General features: G+C 35.1%; 1 protein-coding gene across 8 annotated transcripts in view; it reads left to right on the top strand.

Moving 5' to 3' along the window:
* Positions 1-22,579, top strand: part of Lar (tyrosine-protein phosphatase Lar) — a 155,396-nt gene that overhangs the window by 68,996 nt on the left and 63,821 nt on the right. For 7 of the 8 annotated variants that reach the window (XM_068295644.1, XM_068295646.1, XM_068295649.1 and 4 more), the window contains 3 exons: positions 8,092-8,133; positions 9,295-9,426; positions 9,808-9,969. In XM_068295644.1, the coding sequence (XP_068151745.1) occupies positions 8,092-8,133; positions 9,295-9,426; positions 9,808-9,969 (336 nt within the window). The remainder of the gene's footprint in view (positions 1-8,091; positions 8,134-9,294; positions 9,427-9,807; positions 9,970-22,579) is intronic. The other variant, XM_068295648.1, reaches the window with a different exon arrangement.

Here is a 22,579-nt window from a genome sequence, read left to right as displayed (position 1 = left end):
CGTTCTGCTCTGGCTCCTTCATTTGGCAATTTGGCAAGTGTCTGCACAGTTTATGAAATTGCCAGGTTGTCTACAGAAATATTCCATGTCGTCGTTTCTTGTTGGCTGCTGTCCTGGTCGCTGGCAATCATAAATTGTTAAGGCCTACTCACTGGATACCGCAGGACCCCGACATTGTCTTCGGATGTGGTGAGGGGTTGCAAAGGACACGTGTGTTGCGTCTCATAAAGTTTGCGGCATTTTAAGCTGGGCCCAGGCTTACTTAGGTAATCCGGCATAGAAATAATGAGTGTTGCCATGTGGCCCAGGGTCTCTGCCTTCATCTTCTTTAAAAAACCAAAGAAGAAAACAAAAAACGAAGAAGCAAATATATAGATAGGCAGAGAGATAGATAAATAGATAGGTCGAGACGAAGGCTCAGTAAATCCCCCATTTAATAGAGATACAGTGATGCACGTAGGTATTAAGGGAGTGGGAAATCTTGCTGGTTCGGATGCTTCTACTGGCGGAGGTGAAGAAGGTAGGCGTCAAGACTTGGAAAATTTCACCAAAATACAAATATGATGCGGTTTATAAAATGCTTTCCACACTCACCCACACACAAATTCAAATAGTTGTCGAGCAAACCGCAGTCAAGTTAACTTTTCTGTACTCCCTTCTCTACTCCTACTATCTTCCACCAAACATATAGCCTTTAGGCGACTTTTGCTTTTCCTTCATAACTATTTGGCCCGCTCTCTTTCTGCTGCCTCCATAGAACGTGTTGAAAATTGTTGACCACACTTTTGCATTATGCTAGAAGCTAAAAACTAATTATATTAAAATGTCATGTAAAAATTTTTCCTGCAGTTCCTGCTGGCTCATGCAAATAGTTGACAGAATTTTCTAATAGTTGGTCAGAAAATTTAACACTAAGTTTGCCAAGTCATTTTTTGGTTGAAGTGTGTGGGTTAAAACTGAGATGTGGTTTTGACCATAGAGTTTGTTTTTTTTTTTTTTTTTGTTACATTTTATGAGAATGAAAAAGTTAGTTGGGCTTCGTAATCAAATCAAAGAAGAAACAACTTAACTAAAATAAAATGTGAAAATAAAATATTTACTTTATAATCAAAGCACTTATAAAAATTCTAAATAATACAAAGAGAAATGCAAAGTAAATTGCAAAATTTGTTCAACAATTTTATTTAATATAATGAATTTGTTAAATGTAAATAAGATTTTTAAATAAAAGAACAGTTTTTTTTAATATCATAAGAATGAACATTTTGTAAATAAAATATGTATGCAAATCGGCTTAAATGATAATGGTTCCTTTCTAAACCTTTTTTGAATAAATTTTTAATCTTTTTTGTTGTTAATAAATTTAAAAACAAATGTATTTTTAGAAAATTTTCCCAAACTTTTACCAAATAATACGCCCATATATCGCATCGTGTTCCAAGAATTTACCCTTATTTTGTAGTGAAATCTAACAAAATCTAATTGAATTGCAAAAATATGTTTTGGGTTGACAGTTGATTGAGAGATTTACATAATAATCCAAAAAGTTACCTTTTTTGACCAAGGGAAGAGATTCTCTAACCCGCTTCAACCTAGCAGTTTTAGACTTTTGATTGTGGAAAGCAAGAGAAATAGAGAGAAAGGCAATGAGAAGGGGTTTTCAGTAGTTTGAGACAAGTTAACTTAAATTTCATTTCAAGTTTAAAGTTTTATGTTTGTGTGTCTGTTTTTTTTTTTTGGTTTTTAAGTTTGAAATCATGTAATTTCTTTGACCAACTGGCACACAATTTTCTAATTTTGATTAATGATGCCTCTGTCAACATTTTAGCCCGCATCATTTATATGGCTGAGTGACCATAGAGCTTTTGTGTTTAGGCCTGGCCCAAAAATTGTTCGCCTTGGCTACCTTTTTTGTTTGCACCTACTTCTTTTACACTTGATTATCGATTTCATGATGAATTGTTTAATACAATTTCGTTGACATTGTTGGTTGGGCCTTCGTTACAATTTTTTGTTGTTGTAACTTTCTTTTGGGATCAGATTATCAATTTCAGTGCTTTTTGCACTTTGTTCAAATTGTTGCCGCCGTTGTTGTTGTAAAGTAATTTAATTAAAATTTTACATTGCATTTTCGATTGTTTTTGTTATTGTATTTCATTTTGCAGTGGGCCATAATCACAGCTTTTTGTTCCGTTTTGTAAGCGACGAAGCGTTGTTCTCAACTTGCGTAAAGTTTATTTTTATTACTCTTTCAAGTAACATTAAAATTTAGTTGCATACACCAGGGCGTTGGCCATAAAAACTAAAAAATAAAAAAGAAAGCGAAAGACGAATCCGTAGTAAAGAAAAGGCAAGTCAAGTTACTTGGGTAGGTAGTGTAAAACTATATTCCTCTTGCACTTTATAAGTATTTTATTTGCCCAGGCAGAAGAAGGCAACCAGGCAAGCAGGCAGTCAGTCAGCCAGTCGTCGAACCAGAGTCTCAGACTCAGCAGATTTAGCAATGCTTTGGCAAAGTTGCCGCATTAAAAATACAACAAGTAACAGATGAGGCACGGTTCGAGGGGCCAGTGAGTGGGTTGTACACACACATAGAGAGAGAGAGAGAGAGAGAGAGAGGGAGTTGCAATTTTGAGAAAAGAAGTGTTGGATAGCAAAATGCAATGAATCGTTAAATTTAGCATCGTATTTCAATGCAATTCAGTTGAAAATGCTTCTGCCACCGCCGCTGCCATTGCCATTGCCTGATGCTGACAGGTGAATTGCAGCTGTCAGTCAAGGGGGAAACGACTGAGAGGACATAGGACACGAAGACCATCTTGTATCACTTCGACTGCTTCATGCTCAACGTTTGAGCTACTTTTCCAGTAGTAGTTTCTGTTGTGACACTCGTACACACACACACTCACCCACACAAACACAGCAGCTTCCTTGCATAGATACAGCCCTCGCAAGCAGCTTAACAGCTTCCATCTCTTATGACTATTTGCAGCTTAAGCATTTCATTTCCATTTCCATCAGCAGCGGCTAACCCTTATATGCCCCTCCATTCCCATTCTCTCCGACCCCACTTTCTATTCGCTATAAAAATTGTTTTTTGGCAAAAAGAAAAAAAAGGAACAATTTCTCCCTCTTTGCACTTTGCACTTATTAAAAAGTCGTACACATTGAGCATAAATTTTCTAAAGGGGTCTAAAACTTTTTGCCATTTTCTAACTAGGGATTTTTTCCTCTCATTCCGCCAGCCGAGTCATAAAAAACAGCTGCATACTTTAAGGGATCTCTCTGTAAAGCATATGCTAAATTTTATATGCCTAATACTTATTCGGCTCACTCCCCATGAAAAAGAAAAAAAATGCCACACGGGGTCAATTTTTATGAGCATTTTGGCGTATTGGAAACAAGGCCAAAAGTTATGGGCAAAATTTAACAATGTTTGGGAGTAGAAAAAGTAAAGACGAAATGAAAAAAAGAGAGAACCATAAATACTTTCAGAGGTGTAGAAGGAGCAGGGTTTTCCATAAGCATTTGAAAACATATGTACATTTAAGAAATTGAGATATTTACAGATTTGCCTGAACTAGGTTTCTGTGAACTAAAAAATGTTAAAGCCTTTTTCAGAATGGGCCTATAAGCTCAAATGGCTTAACAAACGCAACTGGTTGTGTTTGAGCTACAAAATTGATTGGCTTTGTTTGTAAAAAGTAATTATTTCTCTTTTACCTTGAGTTTTAAGTTTCTTGCATCCTATTAACTTGCAGCCTTTTACAAATTTACTTTTGCATTTCGAAAAGTCTTTTGTTAATTGGAAAAAAGTTTTGTTTAAGCCATTGGGATAGTTGTGAATATGCCAAAAGATGTTTTATTTTCGTAAATTGAAAAGTGATAGCTCGTAAATCCAAGTCCAAGTATCTTTTAAACTTTAAAGTCAATTTCGAACTAACAACTTTACCTTCAACCAATATGCCAAACCTGTAATTGCAATCACCATGGGATTTAAATGAACATTTTTTAATTTAACCTCTGAATAATCGAAATGCTCTTAAAGCAAATAATATTATTCTTTCGGATTATCGGATAACTGAAATTGAAACAATATTCTCTACCTACCCCTTTAGTTCTAAAAAAAAAACTCCATCACTGCCTTTGAGGCAAAACGTTGGCTGAATATTTTTTTAGCAAAATCAATTCAACGTTTTTTTTTTTTTTTAATGCTATTCTCGTTTTCAATTTTTATATATATACATATATCAAATACATATATATTTTGCAAGGGTTATAGTAAAAATGTTAGTATTAATTTCCATATAAATTGCTTGAATGAGCGTGTTGGTATTTGTGCCTTTGGCTCGATGTGGGCGTGGGTTTAGTTTCTATATATCGCCCTCTCTCACTGACACACTCTTCCTGTGGATGTGTGTGTGTATCTATAACTGCACATTTCAAACGTTGAAATCAATTTGCACATATCAACAACGAAATTGTTTGCTCTCCATGCTAGTTTTTCCTACTTTTTATACCCTTGCAAAAAGGGTATATTAATTTTGGTCAGAAGTGTGCAACGCATAGAACGAAGCATCTCCGACCATACAAAGTATATATATTCTTGATCAGCACGACGAGACGAGTTCAACTAGCCATGTCCGTCCGTCCGTCCGTCCGTCTGGATCAACGCAAACTCCTCCTAGACCGTAAGAGCTGAAATTTTGCACGTAGGCTTATACAAGCTGTGTCGAATTTGATAAAGATCGGGTGACTATATCATATAGCTCCCATAGGAACGATCGGTGGAAAACAGTGACTTTGATCAATATCTTCGTTATTTCCTATGATTGTAGGCCTTTCTTTCTCAAGCTTAAGCCTTTTTAGATAAAACGTTCTTCCACATTGATAGGTAAGGAAAGAGTTACCAAAAGGTTGCAAGGGTATACAAACTTTGACGCGGTCGAAGTTAGCCCCGGCCCTCTGGTTTCTTTCTTCTCTCACTACAATTTGTTACCCCTGTCCTTTTTTGTGTGCCTTCTACCAAGTCAAATGTGCGAAATGAAAAATCAGCAGAAAGTTGCACGCGATAGGGAAAAAAGAAAACAAGAAAGAGAGAGTAAAAAAGGAGAAGGAAAACTTGGTTGCAGTTTAGAGCATATGAATGGTAAGGTGGCTAACACACTGCCATGTTATTGGATATGTATCCTGGTGTTTCCTGTATGCTATCTACCAATTTCATTTGCTATGCCTTTAATCTTTGTAACAAGCCAGAAGCGTTGCCAGATAGCAACTGATAGCAACAGACACCGCAAATGCAAACATAATTAAATTTATTTAAATTTCTAGAACCAACAAGCACAATCCAGCAAATAAACAGAAATCCCAGTTTTATGGCCTTAATGATACGCTGATTCTTTTTATGAGTCGTCACGGAAGTGCCTGTCTGTTTGTATGTCTGTCTGTATGCTTGTCCGTCTGTTTTTTTTCTCTGTCTGTCTGTCTCTCTGTCTCTTCTTTATGCCATCAAATTGTTTAAGCAAACATAAAACTTTACAAATGCGCAAAGAAAGAAGTAAAAAACAAAAATTACCTAAGCAATCTATATCAACGACTTATAGATATCCTGTAGCAAAAGTTTTCACTTCTGCTTTAAGTTCTATTAAAGCTTACACACTCTTCAGGTATGAAATTTCAGTTAACGTTAAGGACTTTCGCATCTTCAAAAGTTATAAGATAGAAGGCGTGGCAGGACTTGAAATTTAAGGCTGAGATCTTGAGTCATTTCATCTTTTACTGCGTGATTTCAGTATACTCTTTAACTTCAACGGTTACAGGGAATCAAAAGAAATTTTTACTGAGAATTTGCTTTTGCATCTCTTGCTCCGTGTAGGAATAGGAGCAGCAGCAGCACCAGCTCATTATAGCCACAAACCAATATGCTTATTGCTGCTGCCTGGGCTATAAAAACTGTTAACGTAAGCGTAAAATGCTTTCAAGTGCTACGCAAATCCACAGACGAATCGTCTTCATCTTGCCACAGTCAGATAGAGACATATACAGAAAAAGAGAAAGAGAGAAAAAGAGGGATAGACTTCTTCTTGGTTTTATTTTATAATGAGCTTCAGCTAAGGCGAAAAAAAGGAAAATAACACCAATTTTTAGTATGCGTAAATTGTGGTATACAAATCTTTTAGCAAATGTTTTTCGGATTACTTTCAGTGATCAGGGCCGGACTGTTAGGTGTGTCATCGACATGGCGTTTTCGGTACTGTTTTCTAAAGAAGAGTGCAATTCAGAGTTTAGAGTTTAGAATGGAAATAACAAAAGCTAGTTTGGGCATATGAACCCTTTAGTTCAAAATTTTCAAATATAATCCACAATAAAACTGTTTTATTATGGGTTATTACAAATTACATAGAGTACATATATTAATATATGTATGTATAATAGACTAAACTAAACCTTTTTTTTACTTTTTAACCTTGATATGATATAGATATTTTCTATGTATCTTACATCAACTTTGCCTTAATTAAGACTTTAAATTTCCAGAACTAACAAATTGACACAGGAAACTTTTGTGGGTCAAGCACGTATTCTTCTATGTCTTCCTTTTTCGTTAACTTCCATCCTTCCTTACTCTCTGTGTGTGTCTCTCTCTCTCTCTCTCTCTCCTTATATACTATACAAATAAAATATATGTATTTAATGTATATATGTACATATGTATATCTTTTCGCAAAGTTGTCAAGGCAAAAGTTTAAACCCTAAAATAAAAATGAAACTTGCTAAATGATTTCGAGTTTTAAGGCAAGGCAAAACAAAATTGGCAGAAAAGTTGCTGACCAAAATCAAAAACAAAAAAAAAAAAAAAAAGAAGGAAAATGCCTTAAAACAAGTACAACATTGTACCCAACCACAATGCAGTTCCAAATATTATTTTTGATTTTTCATATTTTATTGTTGAACTATTTTTTTTTTGTATGGTATGCCTTTGTTTTTTTTTTTGTCATTTCCATTACCCATTGCCAATGGCTTTTTTTGGGACTATGATTAGCTATTGAGTTAGTAGTTAGTATCTTGTGCTCCCCCTCACTTTACAGACTCTTTGTTGGAAATAAGCTGGACAAAACTTTTTGCATTTTTGTCAAAAGCTAAACTGGATTTTCATTTGTTTGATAGTTGTAGTAAAAGAGAAAATGTTATTGATATTTGTTTTGTGGATTACAATTTTGAAAAGCTAATGGATACTGAATAATTGCTTTGGAAAAAGAATGTTTTTACGTTAGTAAAATGTTGAATTTGGAATCTTTTGATGGAAAAATTAGACAATAATGTTAAGTTATTAAAAGCCAATTGATAATACATTTGTATTTTATACAAAAGGAATTGAAAGATATTTCTCTACATAGATAATAAAAAAAAAAAATGAATTATTATTATAATATATTTGTCTTGTTGAATTAAGTGTCGTAAAGTTTAATTTTAATGCTTCGTAATCCAATTCAAACTCTTAAGCTTTCTTTAAATAAAAATTAGAAGGACAGAACTTGATTAACTTAACTTACTTAATTTAGAGAGCGCCAATGAAATCAAAATCAAGATTCTAATATTGTAAAGATAACTTTAATCCTTATTAAAATTCTGATTTAGATAATCTTATGTTAGATTAAAATAAGTAACAATAATTCTTAGTCTTTCATTAATAAACATATATGTATGTATGTATATGTATTTAAGTAAGGATTAAGATTTATTTTTCAAATATATAAATTATATAATATAAGTTTAATATTCATAAAGGGTTCAACAAATTCTACAAAACCTTACCAAATCAGTTGTTACTTAATAAATTTAAATTTAGTTTATATTAGTTTAGCTCAAATTTTAAGCCCAGTAACCAAATATACGAATATACAAAATATAAATAACCTAAAATCAATATAAATAAAAGATTTTCAACTAATAAACCGGCAATGTTATTAGAAATTGAAATCAAATCAAATATATCTATATATGAAAATCGCGTGAAAATAACAATTTCCGAACCGTTTTGTAATTCGTCGCGTTTGTGTGCGCAATCACTAACCCGCCCGTATATTACAGATGCAAATTTTTCGGATTTCCCTTATATACAATATCTGACACGTAAGTTTTGGGTTACAAAATGGAAGCAAAAATTTGCTTGTTTTTGTTGTCGTTGTTTTTTTAGGTGGCCATCATAAGGGCCACCACTCTCGTCATCGATGTGGAGCAATGCGTAATATATTTAATTTTCAATCAAAAGGAAACAAAAAAGTAAAAAATAAAAAAAAAAAAAAAAATATACAAAACGAAATCATCATAAATCGAATTGATATGTTGGGTAAACTACTTTACGTTACGGTTCGATCGAACAGTAAAGGACAACAGGACATACGGTCGCTGATGCTGTTGCTGGTGATGTTGCTGCTGCACATATGCATATTGCACATGACAATATTTTGTTGCTTGTTTAACGTTTCGTGATTTTTGCCAGATTTTTAATGCCGCACACACAGATGTCCTCGCCGACAGTTTTTCCCTCTTTTCGTTTTCGTTTATTTTTTAAACTTTTTTTGTATATATACATACATATATATACATACATATGTATATGCAATTTTGTGTGAGTGTGGCACGTACGTGCATATCTATGTGTGTGTGGGTGTGTGTGCAAACAACGTGCGACGTTGTATTGACAGCATATTGTGACAAATATGTAAAAAATATACAAAACACACACACACATTCTCATACTCGTAGCAAGTAAATGGTAAAAAAATAAACCCAAAAGAAAACTTCATGGAATAAAATCGTGGAATACAAAGGGAATATGGCTTATATGCATTTCACTGGCTTTAAAAAAAAAAAAAACTTAAACCAATTTTGACACATTGTTTAGACCAGGAAGAGATCTCTTCAAAGTTCTAACTGAAATTCAAATAGAATTCAATAAAAAATATATTCAATCTTTGAGTACACTTTAAAATTTAAATTTTTAGTCCAAATATCTTCTTAAAACAAGCCAAAGCAAAAGCTATTTATTGATTATGGCAGCATTTGGTCTAAAGTTTCCCCCTTTACTCAAAAACTTCACGTTGTGAAAGCCTGACTACTAAAAATTTCTCAAGTTTAGCATACAGTGAATGGATGCCCAAGCAAGCAGCAGACAGACAGCCAGCCATCGTGATGGTCTTTGTTATAATCTCTTTTTCTCTCTTGGCAAAAACTTGAAAGACTTCGTGGCTAACCATTGCATTGTCTCGTTCTTTTAACTAACTTTCACAGATCCACCGGAGATCATCAGGAAGCCACAAAACCAGGGCGTTCGTGTGGGCGGAGTGGCAAGTTTCTATTGTGCGGCCCGTGGTGATCCGCCGCCATCGATAGTCTGGCGCAAGAACAGTAAAAAAGTTTCAGGTAAGTTTTAAATAAGTACATACTCACAATTTAGTTTGAATATGATTCTATTAAATAATTTTAAAGACATATTAAATGCTTAAGACAGACGATTTGTCAGATATGATTCAGAAGGTACATATTACAATTCAATCTGACTACTTAAAGTTCTATTGCTTGTCACTTAAATACTCTAATTGGATTCTATGACTTAGCACAAAGAACTGATAGACTTTTCTATACAAATACATAAATAATTCCATAACAAATGGTACGATTTGGTTCTATAATAATACAGTAAAATGCTTTAATTTGATTTTATGACTAAGCCCAAAGAACTACTTTATTTAACTATATCTACAGCTCTATAACTAATAATACCACTTTTGCGATAATTTGCAGGGACACAATCACGATATACTGTGCTGGAACAACCAGGAGGCATATCTATATTAAGAATTGAGCCAGTTCGTGCTGGACGTGATGATGCTCCATATGAATGTGTGGCCGAGAATGGTGTTGGCGATGCTGTATCCGCAGATGCAACTTTAACCATCTATGAAGGTAAGTGCCAGAGAATTTCCTTCTACTCTAGTTTGTTAAGGTTTTTTTTTTCTATTTTGTTGCTTTTATGGATGGGACATCAAAAGTTCGCTGCGGCGTAATGTGTAAACAAAGTTCATACATTGATTTTGAATTAAAACTGGGTAAAGAACTTTACATGCCTTGGCGTAAATGGCAACTTTTCATCTCCCTGGGGATCATTGTACATTGGGTTGGGTTAGATTGGGTTGAGTTTCGGTTTTTGGGTGGGCTTTTTGGTGCAAAGTTGTTTGCCAGCTTGTTTGTGTGGCTTAAATTACTTGCCAAAATTTACTTTTGCTTATTTACAACTGTGCAAAGGATAAAGTTTTTGCTTTCCTTTACACTCATCCCTTTCACTCCCTTTAACTTTCTATCTCTCTCCTTCTAAGCCTAATCAAGTCTATGCCAAAAAAAAATAGCAAAAATAGAAAGACAGAGAGAGAGAGAGGAGATGCGAATATCTGGCAATTGAACTAATTTGCTTAAACTGAGCCACGCAAGCCCAGCCAAAGTCAAGTCACTGGCAAAGTATTTATAATTTTGCACTAAATTATAAACAGCAAAAAGTTTGCCCAGCAATTCTAAAAGGGAGTTATTTTGGGCGATGGCATGGGATCTGTGGTAAATCAATAATAAATTTGCTTTTTTCTCCCCTTTTATTTTTGTGCAAAACGCAAAAAAGGACTAGAAATTGTTTTTTCCTTTGTGTGTGTGTGTGTGCAAGCTAAAGAAAATTCTAATTAGATTTTAGTAAAAAAAATAAAAGAATAACTTCGATCAATTAAATATGCTACAGAAGTTAAGGCAATTTATTATTTGTTAGCTCTTATGTAAAGAGTATTTTGTTTAACTAGGGTACATATATATGTCCATTGAACGTAAAAAGCTTTAAAATCTAAAGTCAATCAATTTTACAAAGATCAAAGAGTTCCATCGCAATAATAAGAAGTATTTGAAGTTAAAGTAAATGTTTTTTTTACTTTTAGGAATTTTTAGAAAGTTAGAGAGAAGGTTAACTAAAAGAGAAAGTGAAGTAAATTCTTAAGCTCAATTAATTCGTTTTGCATACTATCATTGGCCGCTATTAAGGTATTCACTGTATTGAGAAAACCAGACGAATGTGTTTGATTCCTTTCTTTCCTCTACAAATGTCGTTATAGTCTAGCGAAAGCAATGGACGTTGCCCAGAAAAGTAGGCAATACAAAATGCTTCTACAAATTTCTTAATTAAAATATAATCAAAATTTTAGAAACTAAAACTAAATATATTAATTAACTAGAACCTAATTTAGACCCTTTAAAGATACATCAGAAATTGAGGTTATAAACAAAGTTAATAAATAATAAATCTTTAATCTTTAATTCAGTAAATTTGTTTCTTTTTACGTATATGTATTTACACAACAGACAAATCAAATTTATTTTCGTCCAGGTGTTTTGGCAATCATTTTGTAAACGGAAAATAATTACCCAGCCCCCCGTTTTGGCCTCTTTGGGCAACTACCATTTAAAATATGCCACCTCCTCATTTCTCTTCCCTAAAGGTAATGGCGGAAAATTTATGTACGCGGCATATGAGTAATGTGCACTACTTTAGCTAGAGGAGATTTTCCAACTTATAATTTACTACTGTCTAGTAGCTATATTAGCTTGTTTGTTGTAGTTGTGGCTGTTGTTTTACCTAGTTGTTTTGGTGTTTGGTTGGCTTGTTGTTGTTTATGAGGCCGCCAAAGCGAACCGCAAAATGTGTGAAAATTGCACAGGGCCAGGTGAAAAAAAAAACACAAAAAAACAACATCAACATCAACAACAACAACAAAAAATGAAAGAAGTGAAAAAAAGGGAACATATTTTTGTTGATACACTCGCTCACTCGTCCTTTTGCATTTTTAGTTGTTAATTATGCCAGTTGATTATGCTCTATGTGCAACCTGGCGCCAGGTAATTGGTGTGCATTTGATTTGTGGCTGGTTGCAACGCTCGTTGATAGACCTGCAAAAGCAACAACACCAACAACAACAACCGCAAAAACACAAGCAACAATAACAAAGTAACATAAACTCGCATATAAACGAGGGGAAGTAATTAGTGTAGTTTAGAAAGGACGTCTAAACTACAAGCTGAATTGAAGGTAAAAGTTTTCGAATATTTCAAAACGCTTGCAGTAGTAGAAAGGGAATTTTACCTAATTGTTAGGCCAAGGTAAAAACTTCCATAGATTGTGACTAGAAAAGAAAGAAAAAAAAGCGTTTTATTTTTATAACCCATAGAAGGCCATTAATATGGCCGGGGCAAAAAAAAACTTTTCCACACCGCAATTTTCATACATAGGTAATTAAAATTCCCGAGTTTCTCTTTCCAAATGGCACAGAAATAGTAAAAAAGTGAAAAATAAAACATTTTTCTTTTATAGTTAAACATTGCCAAAATCTACCTGAAATCTAAAATGTTATTACTAGAAATTCGTTAAAATTATATTTCCGAGTGGTACGACAATTGAATTATTCTTGATACATTCTGAACCTAGGTTAATCAATAGTTTTCTTTATACCTTAACCAAAGTGCAAATCTCTAAGACTGACTAAATGTTGTAGATGGCAGATAGATGTAAAAAAACACAAAAATAATAATGCAGCTGGTATTAAAATAAGTACACTAAAAGCTAAAAGAAAAAAAATATCGCATGCAATAAATTTTAGTGAAAATGTTTTACGTACATACCCAGAAAGAAAGAGCTATAGATTGCGGAAGGCAGGGTGGGAGACACGAAGGGTATGAGGGAGTAGCAATCAGCCAACAAATTGTAAACAGTAAATTTTACTAGCATAAGCAAAGAGGAGAAGGAGATGAATATGAAGAAGCTAGTGGAGTTTACTCTACCCTATCTTTTGCTGCCCACATTAGCACTAAATCGCAAAGACTAACGCCGCCAGTTAGTTAAACGTTTAGAACATAAATACATATATACACACACAAGCACACAACCACACAGAGTCAGAGTCAGAATCAGAGTGAAAGTGTATGAGCATTGGAGAAGCATGTAGAAGAGAGAACGCCCTTCTCAGTAGGATTTATTTGCCATGATGCTGCAAGCGAGTTGTGAGACATAGAGAGGGGAAAAACTAATCTTTATTTCGATATTTGCATAAACCAGAGGGCCGGGGCTAACTTCGACCGCGTCAAAGTTTGTATACCCTTGCAACTTTTTTGGTAACTCTATCCTTACCTATTAGCCATCAATGTGGAAGAACGTTTTATCTAAAAAGGCTTAAGCTTGAGAAAGAAAGGCCTACAATCATAGGAAATAACGAAGATATTGATCAAAGTAACTGTTTTCCACCGATCGTTCCTATGGGAACTATATGATATAGTCACCCGATCTTTATCAAATTCGGCACAGTCATTAACATATATATTAAATTAAGAAATGTTTAATTTAAAAGCAATCGCGTTAAAAGTAACGAAGTTATTTACAAAAGTCGCTGTTTTCAACCAATCGTTCCTATGGGAGCTATATGATATAGTCACCTGATCTTGATCAAATTTGGCATTGTCGCTTATAGGCGTAGTAAACTCTCTAATATTAAGTTTCACGACAATAGCTCAGAAAATAACGAAGGTATTGAGAAAGTCACTGTTCGTGACTTGGCCGTTTGTATGGGAGCTATATTATATAGTCACCCGATCTTGATCAAATTTGGCATAGTCGCTTATAGGCGTAGTAAACTCCCTAATATTAAGTTTCACGACAATAGCTCAGAAAATAACGAAGTTATTGAGAAAGTCACTGTTCGTGACTTGGCCGTTTGTATGGGAGCTATATGATATAGTCACCCGATCTTGATCAAATTTGGCATAGTCGCTTATAGGCGTAGTAAACTCTCTAATATTAAGTTTCACGATAATAGCATAGAAAATAACGAAGTTATTGAGAAAAGTCACTGTTCGTGACTTTGGGGTTTGTATGGGAGCTATATGATATAGTGGTCCGATCCGGCTGAATCCGAGATATACAACGCCTGCAGTATATACAAGCCTACGTGCAAAATTTCAGCTCTGTAGCTCTTACGGTCTAGGAGGAGTTTGCGTTGATCCAGACGGACGGACGGACGGACGGACGGACGGACATGGCTATTTGAACTCGTCTCGTCGTGCTGATCAAGAATATATATACTTTGTATGGTCGGAGATGCTTCGTTCTATGCGTTGCACACTTCTGACCAAAATTAATATACCCTTTTTGCAAGGGTATAAAAACAAACATGTCAAAAAATTTCACAACGCGCGGTTTCCAGTGCATAAAACTGCACACAAAAATGGATAAAGAAGATACATATATATATATATATATATATATATATATGTATAAGTAAAAGGAGGTGAGGGAAAGAAAAAGGATTTACTGCAAGTTACCACGCCCACTTCTGTAGCCAAGATATTGCTATGAGACAGAGTCACGTTATTTGCAGGTGTTGCAATCTAGCTGAAGCCTCCTACGTACACACCTGGTTAGGTGTGTACCAGAAGGCGGCGTCGGCAGCGGCGGCGGCTTTTGTGGCGAGAAGTAATAAGAGCAACATACACCTTTTCAAACACACCCACACACTCACATAGTGGCAAGTGTTTTTGATCTCGTGCTGCTTTAGCCTGTTGGGAATTTTGATTAAAAATGCTTTCACGTGAAACTCAAACGTGCTTGTCCTGTCCGCTGCCGCTCTCCCTAGCTCTAGGATATCGCCTACATCATTCCTCTCCCCATTTTTGCCACCTGCATTTCCACAAGCATATGTGGGCATGATGCTCTTTATTGGCATCGCCATCGTGCGGCGTTTTATGCAAATAAATTTTTGCATTGAGATTTATCACACTAAAAACTTTAACCGGAAGCCGCTCGAAAATGAAATAATAACATTATGTATATTCATACATACATACATACATACATACATGTACATTCCTTTTTGTTTGTGCCTGCAAATACTCTGACATCAGGCTGCATCATTTTTCTTTTTCCTCATATGCCTGATGCTCCTTTTTTTCCCGTAAAAGCAATTAATTGCTTCAGGTTGACAGAAATGAGTAGGTATCTATCACCTTATATCGAAAGTTAACAAATTATAATTTTTACTTCATTTATGTTGAAATTTATATCAATTTAGTTAAAGTTACCACCACTTCAACGCTACAACCAGTTGGAAATTACAACCTACTTTAGCCGAAAAAAGAAGTGTATTGCTTATATATAAGTATATATTTTTAATAGATTTCAATATAGTCAAATATTTAAACATGGTTGGTAATTTCTTTTAGTAGTATCTTTACTTTACAGTATATTTTAATTGCAAGCACTTCCCTTTTAGTCATTTAATTAGTAATTCATTAGTGATCTGTAGTAGGCGATTGCTTGCTCATCTGGCATTGTCTAGACTGCTCTAATGAAATAGCCTTAGGTAGCTTATGGTTTTCTGTGTTACCGCAACGTTTTCAGTTGCAAATTGCAATAAAATCATCTGGAGCCAATCTACGTCAGCAGCAACGGCGCCAGAGAAACAAAAACAGCCAAAGACTCGAAACAATTTGCTTTTAAATTTAGTTTTCACCGCACCGGAGCTACCGGAGTAGCTCGAACAATATGCCCAAAATCCATGGTGGAGGCACAAATAAATTTCATTAATTGCCAGCCCCAAAAAAAAGGGACACCACAGGATGAGGACAACCACGGAAACGATGACTATGGCGTTGGCAAAGGACATGGACAACGAAACGTTGGCAACGGAAGACAGCGGCGCGATTCATTAATCTCACTTTATAGTAATAAGCGGCTTTGCTGGTTACGGTTAGGCTATTTCCCTGTGACAGAAAAGATGAGCATTGGGTGGGGACTTACCTATAGTTGCTGGACCATTAGTTGAGCTTGATTAAAACAGAGCTGGACAATGTCCCTCTTACTTGTGCCACGTTGCCTTCATGCACTTGTTGCAAAGTCAAACGGCGCAACCAAAAAATAAAAAGGGGGAAACCAAACTTTATCCTTTGCCTAGTTTAGTTTTTGTCTCTCTTTCCCGCACCCTTTATATGAGTGTGTGTGTATATATGTATATGTATGTGCCCAGCATAGACAAACATTGACAATACACTGGGCGCGTTTAACTGGCCAACTGCAGGCGGCATCTCCTTTTACTACCTAACATAGTATCCTGGTCAGACGGTCCACTATGCCACCCGGCAGGCACTTGGCGCCGTTTGCGGTTTGCCTAAAAAGTCATATTAATAATGAAAATTCTACAGTAGCGAAAAGTTTAAATGGGGAAATTTTTGCTGTTGCTGCTGCTAGCCCCTGCAGCAATGCAGCAATGGCACCAAGCTGTGCTCCAGAATAAAGGACCCAGGACATACTCTCTGCTTCCTTATGGCTCTCTCTCTTTCTCTTGCTGTATGTGTGTGTGTGTGTGTTCCTGAAAGTTATTGGGCTTAGAGCTGTTTTGTACCTAATATATGACAAAAGAGCTGGCCATAAAAACCATAGAACACAAAAATGAAAGAAACAAAATGTTTTTAAAACTTGAGATGGTAACTAACAGGAAGAAATTACATCAAGTTATGCTAATATGTGACTTGATAAGCTTCGTTCCAAAACTAACATTAGAGACTGTCAATTTATCAAGTTTGTGGCTTCAATTTGGATCATTTGTGGTAAACTTTTAGCCACATTCCTACTTGTTACCAGACCTTTAGAAAAAAAGTAAATTTTCAAGAAATGTGTGAATTTGAAAAAGAAATATGAACTTGTTTTCTTCTTTAAAGAAATCTTTCTTAGTTAGCCGAATTGCTGCTCAAATAAAGAAAAAACGAAGACAAATTAAATTTAAATTACAATAGTTAGTCTATTTTAAAGTCCAACTGAAGAAGAATAGAAGAAGGTCAAAGTGGAACTTTTGCTGGTGTAGTTTTGCTGCGACTCAATGATGCTCTCTTTTTATAAGGAGCCATTTATACAGAGATTTATTTTAAATTAAAATTAGCTTCACCTGTGACAACATTAGAACCAAAGTATCCCTAAAAATATATGTTTGAAATGAAGAGCAATTAAATGCATACATCCTTTTATATATTCCGTTTTACTCCACACACATATGCTTTTCTACTGGCTCTCAATTTCAAGTTAATATGATTTGTGGTTGAGAGAAGGGCAAAAAGTAAAAATGGATGAAAAAAAAAAAGAATGAGAAACATATAAAGTGGCCAAGCAAAATTGCAAAAATATTTTACGATATGAGGCACTTACTCGTTCATTTCAACTTACTCTTATGAGTGCTAGCAATATAACTGAGGAGAGGAGGTATGATGCAACGAAGAGAGGACTAACGGAAGAGGAAGATTGCAGGCAGTCAGGCAGAGTCGCGTGTGTGTAACCACACGTAAATATCAAAAAGTCGTCGTTGTCGTCATCGTTTTGCTGGCTACCATAGAAATATATAATACAACTCAACAAGGAGAGGGGAAAAGCTAAAAAACCTGGCCAGAAAATTGTTGCAACTAAATTGAAAAATTTAGGGGAAAAAAACACGAAAGAGAGGAGAAATGAACGTGGCCAAGGCTATCAGATTTGGCTTAATCAAATGTGCAGAATAGGCTTAGCTAGCAAAATGATGATTGGTTGGTAGGTTAAAGGGAAAATCAATTTTCTATTTTCCAATATTTTTTTTTTTTTTTTTTTTTTTTGAGATTAGCCAAGTTTAATATAGTAAGGACTACACAAGAAGTGACTTTTGACAAATGACTGGAAATGAAAGGGAAAACGAAAGTGCAGTATGCAAGCACGAAAATGTCCTAGAGACCAGTACTGGACTTTTTATATCTGTATATAGCTATAGAATTTTTAAACAAAAATCCAAAATGGGAAGGTTGGAAAAGGCTTTTACTACTAGATAGATGCAGATTATAAAGTTATCCATTTTAGCCGAATAATACTAAAGTCATATCAAATGCAAATAACCATTCAATATTTCGGCCACAATTTCTTTTATAATTCAATTTGAAATTGATCGAAACTAAATTCAAACATTTTTGGTTAGATGACAGCAACCTTACCTTAGCCATCACACTATATCGACCGCCTCCGTCTACACCTGCTCTTACCATTTCTTTTTAGTTTTCCGGTTTGCGTTTTATACTTTTTCCCCCCTTTTTTACTTGTCTTCTCTCTTTGTTTTTTTTGTCGTCGTATTAAAGTTTCAAATGTAATGACGTTAAATAAAATTGGATGCGACTTAAAAAAATTGAACATTTATTGGTTTCCTTTCCACATCCCGCTGAGGACGACGACGGAAAAAAGAAGGGCCGAGGAAAAAAAGTGAAATTGCAATTTTGTATATGCAGCGCAGTAGTCGCATGTTTAACATGGAATTTCTTTAGAGCGACAAGACTCTGTATGAGTGTGTCTATATGTATTTAGATTGAAGTTCATCATAATAACAGCAAACGATGCAAACGCTGCTGGGGAGTGTAGAGAGTGTGTTGTGTTGCACCGAAAATGACGATGAGAAAACGTTTTTGACGCATTGCAGTGGAGCCCATCAAAAATGACTAAGGGAAGCGGCTTATACACAACCAACACCATATGGTCGGTTGGGCTATATGTGAATTGTGGATATATGCGATAGCGAGACACTAAGCTAGCAGTCTTACATATATACATATGTATGTGTGTATGTATGTAAACGATATGAGATGGCGCATAACACTTTTTCCCTCCTTTTTGCTAGCTTAATAGTTGACATTAGAAATGAGGAGAAATGGTTTATCGTTATGCAAAGGCAAAGAAGAAGAGGCTAGGGAAAAGAGCGCAAATGTGCAAATTTCTATTTGTATTCCTTTTGTAGTGTTTAAAATTATTTGTTAATCAAGTTTAGTTTCTGTGATGCTTTAGTATAATTTTAGTTTACTTTTCCGTTTTTCAATTCCACAGTATTTTGTAACAATAAAATGAGATAAAGTAACAATTTCAAATGAAAAACTGTGTGCCCCTTTGACATTTGACCTAGAATTATTTGCCGTTGTCAGCTTAATCTAAACATCAAATAGACCCCAGTTCTATTCACTATTTCATGTGCAACCATACGTACACAGCGAATGTATTATGTGCATCCCCCAGTCATGAGCAGGCAATGTTGGTTTTATTTTTGAGAAATATTTTAAAGCATACTTCTGTGGGCGCTTCTTTTGTTTGGTTAAACCGGCTGCACTTTTTTGTCCTCTTGTGTCCTGAATAAAAATTTTTTCATTTCATTTTACTTTTTTTTTTTTGTTTCTCGTTTACCAACTGCATTGCTAAGTGCTTTGTTATGCAGCAGCCAAGACAAGGCAATGCCGGGGCATGCCCTGATCCAACATGGCAAACAAACAGAACAAGAGAGTCAAGCCAAGAGAACGAAGTCGACCAAAGTCTGCGGTTATTTTTGTGATTTCTAAATAATAAATGCTGCCACCAAACACATACATACATATGAATGTATGTATGGATATGCGAGGGGCATGTTATGGGTTTTTGAACAATATAGTAAGAAAACATTCAATATATTTTCGTAAACCCTTGTGCCAAACCTCGTATACAAAACTTTAAAATTACCAACAACAAACAGAAGGTCTCATCTTGTATGCCAAAGTGAAATATTTTGCACTTCAACAGGCAAATGCCTACAACTTAATCAAACATATTTCATGATGTGAAATTTTGCCTGGCAGGCAAATTAGATGGAATGGGCAAACTGAACTTTGGGTGGATGGAAGTTGAGCAGGAGTAGGAGCAGGAGCAGGATCGGGTGATGGTGGTTCGTGGTTCAACTGACACACCTTGTCGTGCACTTGACACGACTTGACATACGATGCCACTTACGATATGTCTTTGTTTCCTCTTCTCCCATCTGAGGGGGTTTTTTTTTTGTTATATTGTTTTTGTTTGCATATTTATTTGTTTGTTTGTGTTTTCGTTCATTTGTTTGTTTGTTGTCTGTTTATTTGTCTTGTTTGCATTTGCCTTTTGATATCTCAACTTTGGCGCGTGGCTTAGCCTTAGCCAGGCGACAGTCGTCAGTTGTAAATCGAGGCAATTGTGTCACACGTTCTTATCAGAAACAGAAACACAAGAAGAGAAGTGATAGAGACGACAGTCGAAAACCTTTCTCCGTCATACATGCACACACACACATACACACGCACAGTTTCTTTTTAAGACCTGTGGTTATTCTTCATTTATTTATTTTTTTCATTACATGTGTAACAAAGTTTTGCATTTGCTTTGAGCTTGTCACACATGAAAACAAAAAAGACAACCTACAGTCTTGGAATATTTTTTAAATACCCTATATATAACGAATATTGCAATGATTTCACTTACTGAATAATTTTTTCTAAATCGTAAAGAAAAATTCGTTAAACCCCATTCAACTTTTTCTATACTTAATGCACATTCTTCAGGTGCTAGTCAATTTAAAAACTTTCATTTCCTCACACTTTTTGAATGTAATGTAGGGAACATTTGCCACATAATCGATGTTTCATGGTGCAAACCAAAAGTTGTTTACTTAAGCGGCAAATTTTACCCATTTAGAGAAAAGCTGATGAAAAAACAGGATATCAACAAGTCGATTTTTCGCTTTAAGGAACTTCTTTTTTCGTTTGTTTACTTTCTTTTTTTTTATGGGGGGCTACGCGCAAAAAGTTTTCAGTTATCTGTCATGAAGAGAATGAGGGTTTGGCTTAGAGAGTTAGTCGGATGGTTTGACATGTGGCATAAATCGCGCAAAACAATTGAGTAGAGTTGGGGTACGATCAAAAGGTGGAGAGGATAGCTTGCCTGTGCAAATGAAAAATTATTTCAACTTGTCGCCAGTATGCCAAAAAGCTGGCCATTTTTCAGTTTCTAGACAAAGGTAAAGGACAAAGAAAAAGCAATCAAAAATCATTTCATGCATGTATTCTAGAATTTACATGAATGTTAGCATAGATTACTGTCAACACTTTAGTTGACATTATTTTCTGAAAAAGAAACAAAAAATTATTTAAGGTTGCTTTAAAATTGCATCACTTTCAATTATGAGGCAAGACCACAAAAAAAAGGGTTTTATTTTGGACAACTTGGATCGTTATTTCTTTTCTTTTTTTCCAAATTAATTGTTGGCCAAAAAATTTGTCTTCAAGTCTTATTCATTCAGCTTATCCTTCTTATGGCAGTTATTTTTCTCAACTTCTGCTTTCGTTGGCTTAAATGAAACTTCTTACTTGACAGTATTTGTGTTTTTTTTTTTTATCTTACTTTTCTAGTTATCACTTACTTTGCTTAGTTCATCTAATTCTGTTTTCCTTGCCTTTTCATTCTTTCCTTTTATGCCTCCCACCCAAGTTAAATGAACTGCAAAAAGGTATGCAAACGCCTGCCCTTTGACACTGGCCAGTGAGAAAGGGCTAGTTACAACAAACCATAAAAAAAGAATTGAATAAAATAATAATAGACAAACCCTTTTCCCGACTCCCTGGCCAAATGTCAGTGGCTTATCACATATGAAATATCACATAAACTAAAGCAAAATGTCAAACTTGCAGCCATAGCTGTAAATGTTACTAGGAAAAAGGGTTATATATATACGGGGGAGTGGCTGATGAAAGTGGGAATGAAAATACGAGAAAGAGGAAAAAGGGGATGGGGCAAATGGCCCCTCTGACTTATATGATTTACGATGGTCTATCAAAATGCCAGGCAACGCACAAAAATGTTGCTCTTACTGTGTTTTAATGCAAAAATGGTTGTTAAAAGTTAATCAGTTGTTGTTGTCGTTTGCTGTTGCTGCTGTTGTAACTGTTGTTGAATTTCTCTACATGAAAAATGGCCCAAATGACTAGCTGACATTTCATTAAAAAATATAAAAAAAAGAACGATTACGTTAGCTAAAAGTGAAGTCGAAATTTTCATGCTCTTTCTTTGTGCTTAAGGTATTTAAAGTGCTGCAAACGAAAAAGGTGCCTGCTAGGACCTTTTTTTAAGTACCCGAAATCTAAAATTACAAAATTTATCAACCGTATATCTTTAACTAAAATTGCTATTTAAAAAGCCCATATGAAAGAGCATAAACAATTTGTTAACAAAAAGCGAAAAATATTGAGTAAAAAAAAGCGCGAAAGGAACCACCAACATTTTATACACTCACACGCACACACTCAATTGTTGCAAATCACAGAGGGCTAAGTAAAGGGGGGAGTTCGCCAAGATTTAGTGGCCAAAGATGCTAGAGCCTGGCTCGATTATAATTTAATCTAGTGTGGTATGTGTGACAAACTCACGACGTGACACAGACGCCATTTTTCACAAACACGCACACACACACACTCATATACACAGCATTCCTTTGCCCTTGCAAAAAAAATAAAACGAAATAGAAGTGTCTGTCATTTTTATAAATAACATTTTTGTGTACAACATCTGTGTCATTGTCACACTACACAATCTAAAAACAAATGACAAAAATGTCAACAATTTTGCATACACATTTACCAAAGAAATTTCTCCTCCATCTGTTTCTCCATCTATACTGAG

Source organism: Drosophila tropicalis, unplaced genomic scaffold (assembly GCF_018151085.1).
Source record: "Drosophila tropicalis isolate 14030-0801.00 unplaced genomic scaffold, ASM1815108v1 contig_845, whole genome shotgun sequence".
Lineage (NCBI taxonomy): Eukaryota > Metazoa > Arthropoda > Insecta > Diptera > Drosophilidae > Drosophila > Drosophila tropicalis.
The sequence above is the reverse complement of the archived record's forward strand: the minus strand, read 5'-3'. Positions and strand labels throughout refer to the sequence as shown.